Consider the following 5,422-nt stretch of genomic DNA (forward strand, 5'->3'; position numbering starts at 1 on the left):
AGAAGATTTATATGAAAAATCTAGGTTCATATCTCAACAGAAGAATTTTCAGGGTAACAAATTCAAAGATGTATTCATCTAATATTTCTTTAAGAAAATGGATCTATATAATAAGTGATATCTTCAACAATATTTTTTAAAATATATTTTATTGATTTTTTACAGAGAGGAAGGGAGAGGGATAGAGAGTTAGAAACATCGATGAGAGAGAAACATCGCCCTTGACCGGAATCGAACCTGGGACCTTTCAGTCCGCAGGCCGACGCTCTATCCACTGAGCCAAACCGGTTTTGGCATCTTCAACAATATTTTAATGAAATATGCAGAAAGTTACCAATGACAACAATTTGTTTATTATGTATTTACTACATACTAAAATAATCTTTTTACAAATGCCATGAATAAAATTCTAAAACTTTTAGCAGAGTTGAGACCAAATATTGATTCTCTAACTCTAATGCATAAAATTTTCCATTTTTTCCACTATATTATCCTATACCTACCATATATCGAAGAAAATTTGACCTTGTAATCATACAGACATGTGCATATACACATGCAAGCATATGTATAAAACTTTCATAATTCACACACCACATATACACACACATATACTTTCGCCAGTACCAACAATCTTATTGAAATAAGAGATGAGTCCTTTCAGTAAATAAAAATGACTCCATTAACTAAATGATTAAATTCACACAGCATCTGTCAAGCTGACAATTTACTACATTTTGCATTGGTTACCCTTGTCCGTTTCTCATGGTCCATCAGGTCATGATTTTTTTTTTTCGTTTCATGATCTCGCTTGCAATCACTATATATCAGTCAATGCCCAGAATGCAAAAAATAAATAAAATTGAGCCCACAATAAAAACATATCTAGAATTTTAATTTAATACCAGTCATCAAAAGTCTGGATCAATATACCAAAAAAATAATATTCCTTTTCTCATTTTATAAATGCAATCAGTTCTAAATACTAATAATCTTATTAGCTACATTAAAACATGAGGCATGGATGAAACACAGCAGGCCTTGGGGTGTAGTGATACCACTAGCTTTTAGCCCTGCAAAGAAAACATCAATAAATTATATTGTTGGCACACTCAGAAGACGAGGAAACCAACCAACAGCTTGCCTTTTTTCCCCTTTTCATTACCTCACAAAGCTGAATGAACACATTCATCAGCTAAATAGCCTTGAGCTATTTGAGATTAAAAATTTTGGATGTGAGAAGTTATTCTCTTATTGCAAATCAACTACTGAAAATGCACAGAAATCAAAGGACTATAACCAAGTGATTCATTCAGGAGATTATGGTACTTACAGCAATTCCCTGAATTCTGAGCCTACGATACTCCCTTTCCCAGCCTTTGCTTAGCCCAAACATCTACATTAGTGGTTCTCAAAGTGTGGTCTCCAGAGCAACAGCCACAGATTCATGTGCTGTGAACTTATTAAAAATAAAAATTCTTGAATCCTGCTGAGACCTACCGACCCAGACCCTCTGGGGGTGGGGCCCAGGACTCATGCTCTGATGAATTCTCTCGGTGATTCAGGTGGTCACTAAAATTTGAGAACTGATCTGAATAAAGGACTCCTCAAATTATTTTTGCCTTTGATGCCTCACTTTATTCCTCACTTGCATCCTCATTCATAATTACCAACTCCTGCTGCTTATTATAGATCTCCTCATTGGAAACCGCACTCAGGCACAGTGTGAGGATGCTCCGTCAATCACTGCTGTCTTGTCTCAACAGAAAAACATCTCGGGACTCTCTGCCCCTTCCTCAGCTGCAGCTCTGTGACTGTAGGGATGTACACCTTTGAGGATCCATCCAACTGGCCATCATGACTGCTTGACTCATTGGTCACAGTTCTCCACAAATCGCCTGCATGCACGTGCACTTGGCCCTCATGTTGTTCAAGTCACACCCTCTCTGCTAACTTGCCATGTGAACCTGCTGCTCAAGCCGCTGAGGTTGCCCCCTGTGGATGTTCAATATCTTGTTTAATCAAGAATGCTGGTTTATGTCACTACATGACCTTCTGCCGTGGACCCGTCTCATAGGGAAGCTTGGAATAGGAAGGGGGACTGGTAATTCCTTAGGAGGAGGAGGAAGGGCCGGCACTACAAAGGGTAAGCAAGTGATGCCCCAAGCCCAGCACAGAGAGATGAATCAGATAAAGAACTGGAGAGCAGTTTGGTTTTCAACAATCGTTTGCAGCTAAGGGAAGTGAGGCAAGGCATTACTTCCTGAAAACTATCTCACGTTCTTATTACTTAAGTGCTAAGAATACTAACTTCTACTTCGTTGGCTCCTTTCTCTGTCTCCACAGATCATACTACTGTATTTGGGTATGTCCAAAGATAATAAACAGGGCAAAGCAGAAACCTTACTGTAGATACTCACTGAGTTCATTATAATATGGACACGTGTAAATGAAAATTACTGATTGAATTCAAATAATTCTGGATAACATATCTCAAAATAAGGAAACGCTATTTGTAACATGTCACTGATTTTAAGAAACACATCAGTGGATTACTTCCACTGTATTTCACAACATTTACATTTTTTCATCCTACCTTTTTCTATTACTAAAATGCTTAACTAATAAGCCCACTTGGTAGTGGACTTAACACCTGCTGGTCAACCTCTGCTGCACTGGTGTAGTGATTCGAGGACATCAGCACCTCTTCTGGAGCGTTCACATCAAAAACTGTAATAAAGGATTTAATATGAAGTTTCCAAAAATGTTCTTAACAGGGTTTGGTGGATGAAGCTGCCTTTCGCTCACTGTGTCCCCAACATCACTGTCACACTGACTCTGCCTGGCCCCAAATGGTCTGGCGGGTGATGCAGCTGTGGGAAAGCTAGAGCGAAACAAGGAATCCAGGGGAGGCCCAGAGACTGAGGAAGGAAGGCTCCCAGGCCTAATTCATACCAGCTCTAATTTGCTGCCTTGTCTATAACCAGAGAAATCGTCTATGGTTCTGCATCGCCAGACTCTAAGAAAACTCCCCTGATGTCTCTTTGCCCAGTGCAAAGAGTCTTGAGCTAACCTTACTGTCATTTTGAATCAGTGCCGGCACAGAGCATCACAGCCAACCATTCCTCTCCACAGCATATTACAACAGGGAAACGGGAGAGAAGTCTTAAGGTCACGATATGTATTTTTTAAATATATTTTTATTGACTTCAGAGAGGAAAGGAGAGAGAGAGATAGAAACATCAATGATGAGAGAGAATCACTGATTGGCTGCCTCCTTACACACCCCACTGGGGATTGAACCTGCAACCTGGGCAAATGTTCTGACTGGGAATCAAACAGTGACCTCCTGGTTCATGGGTCATCACTCAACCACTGAGCCACACCAGCCAAGTACTATATTTTTTAAACACCTTTGCGGAAGCAGCAAGCCCACTTCCCAAATACTCAATAAACAAAGGTTTTCATTCTTAACAAACAATAAGAGAGAAGCTCATCTCAGAACAAGCTGCCATTTCACTAAAATTGCAGGAAAAGTGCCGGCGTCGGAATTAGGTGCCTCTTGCTTAATATAGCTCCTCTGATAGAACTGGATCCTATTTCTCTCGCCCCCAGATTGCTCGCAAGGTGCTTGTTTACCTCCTTCAGGTCCTGCACCACAGCGGTGAGCCTCTCGTTCTCTGCCTGTAGGTTAGTGACCACGGCCCGGCTCTGCTTCAGTTCGTTCTGCATCTCCAAGATCTTCCCCAGGTAGTAGGCTTCCTTCGAGGCTGACTCCTGCAGCAGCGTTTCCTCCCGAGTCTCTCCATCCTCAGCAACTTTCCGGTGGATGGAGAAGGACTGCCCGAAGGCCTGCAGAGCATTGAAAAGAAAAAGAGGGCACAGTGAAACGCCCCATAAGAATGCTAGGAGACAGGCTTGGGGAATGCTTTGCTTGTAAGAAGAGCTGATCTGCAAGACCTCCAGAAGCAAAACTACATTTTTATACAACAGTCTAGCAGCTTTCATTGATACTTAATTCAAATTCAATTAATAAGGAAAATAATTTTTAAATATCTTGCTAAAAAATATATAAAAATATATAAATATATATAAATATATATATATATGATTTTTGTCATAAGGGTACTACTGCTCAAGATTGGTATATCCTTACTGCTAATATATTAGAAAGCTAATGAAATTATTGCTTTCTTCCTTGAAAAGCATATATATATATGCTTTTCAGGTTTTCTATATATATAAAACCTGAACAACATTGCTGCTTAAACATTGCTGCTTGCTTTAAGTTACCTTTTAAAAAAAAAAAAAAAATCCTAAGAAATAGATAGTTCAGTGCTAATGAGCTCATCCAAATGCATGTTCTCATTTTCATTCTAGAAAAAAATCTCCAACATGCTTTTCAAGGAAGAAAGCAATAATTTCATTAGCTTTCTAATATATTAGCAGTAAGGATATACCAATCTTGAGCAGTAGTACCCTTATGACAAAAATCATCAAACAGCATTCAAATTGCCTGGTATCACAAAAAGACTTTGAAATATAGTCAATGTATAAGAAGACATATAGGTAGCTACTTATTTCTGCAAAAAGAAAAACAGAATAATAAATCAGAAACTAATGAAATTGGTGAGTGAGAAGAGGGTAGAAAGAATGGGGGAATGAAATGTGATACAAATGGTGGGGGTGGCGCTTTTCTGAGTATGCCTTCTCATATGATTCTGACTCTTAGAACTAAAGTAATGTTTCACATACCTCCCCAATAAATGATAATTAAAATCAACCTCCATGTGTCAGGGGAACCCAAATGGAGCACAGACAACCAATGATCCTAGCTGTATTGCAAATGAACGACATAATTACACTAAAAGGGGTGGAGAAGAAAAGACCTAATCTGAATAAATTTTGGAAACTTTTAGAGAGAGTCGAATAGAAATGGAAAGACAGAAAGAAACATCTATGTGAGAGAAACACATCAATTGGTTGCCTCCTGCATGCTCCCCAACCAGGGCCTGGGCCAGGGAGGAGCCTGCAACCAAGATATGTTTCCTTGACCAGAATTGAACCAGGGACCCTTTGGTCCATAGGTCAATGCTCTATCCAATGAGCCAAACCAGCTAGGGCTGAAACTTCTTTAGATGTAAACAAGAGTTGAGCAAATAAGTAAATATAATACAGATAATGAAAGCCAGATCTCTCACTGTTGGAGAAAGAAGTTGCAAACAAGGAAGGGGAGACGTCTAGAAGGAAACTTGTGGTATTGGGTTCCAATTAGAAACGTCAGGATGAACTTAGAGTCTTTAATAGGTAGATAAATATTGATAGATAGATAAGTAGATAGATAGATGATAGATAGATAGATAGATAGATAGATAGATAGATAGACAGACAGACGAAGAGAGGGATTTATATGTGTTTACAT

At 39.1% G+C, this 5,422-nt stretch overlaps 2 protein-coding genes across 8 annotated transcripts in view; one reads left to right on the top strand and one right to left on the bottom strand.

Moving 5' to 3' along the window:
- DENND5B (DENN/MADD domain containing 5B) overlaps nt 1-5,422 on the top strand; it is an 831,092-nt gene that overhangs the window by 234,908 nt on the left and 590,762 nt on the right. The gene's annotated exons all lie outside the window — the stretch shown is intronic.
- BICD1 (bicaudal D homolog 1 (Drosophila)) overlaps nt 1-5,422 on the bottom strand; it is a 213,200-nt gene that overhangs the window by 121,586 nt on the left and 86,192 nt on the right. For all 7 annotated transcript variants that reach the window (XR_001514569.1, XR_001514570.1, XM_015566614.1 and 4 more), the window contains exon 2: nt 3,640-3,852. Coding sequence is in view for 5 of the 7 variants with exons in the window: in XM_015566614.1 (XP_015422100.1) it covers nt 3,640-3,732 (93 nt within the window). In the remaining 2 variants the exon portion in view is untranslated. The remainder of the gene's footprint in view (nt 1-3,639; nt 3,853-5,422) is intronic.

This window comes from Myotis davidii, unplaced genomic scaffold (genome assembly GCF_000327345.1).
Source record: "Myotis davidii unplaced genomic scaffold, ASM32734v1 scaffold902, whole genome shotgun sequence".
NCBI classification, from domain to species: Eukaryota; Metazoa; Chordata; class Mammalia; order Chiroptera; family Vespertilionidae; genus Myotis; species Myotis davidii.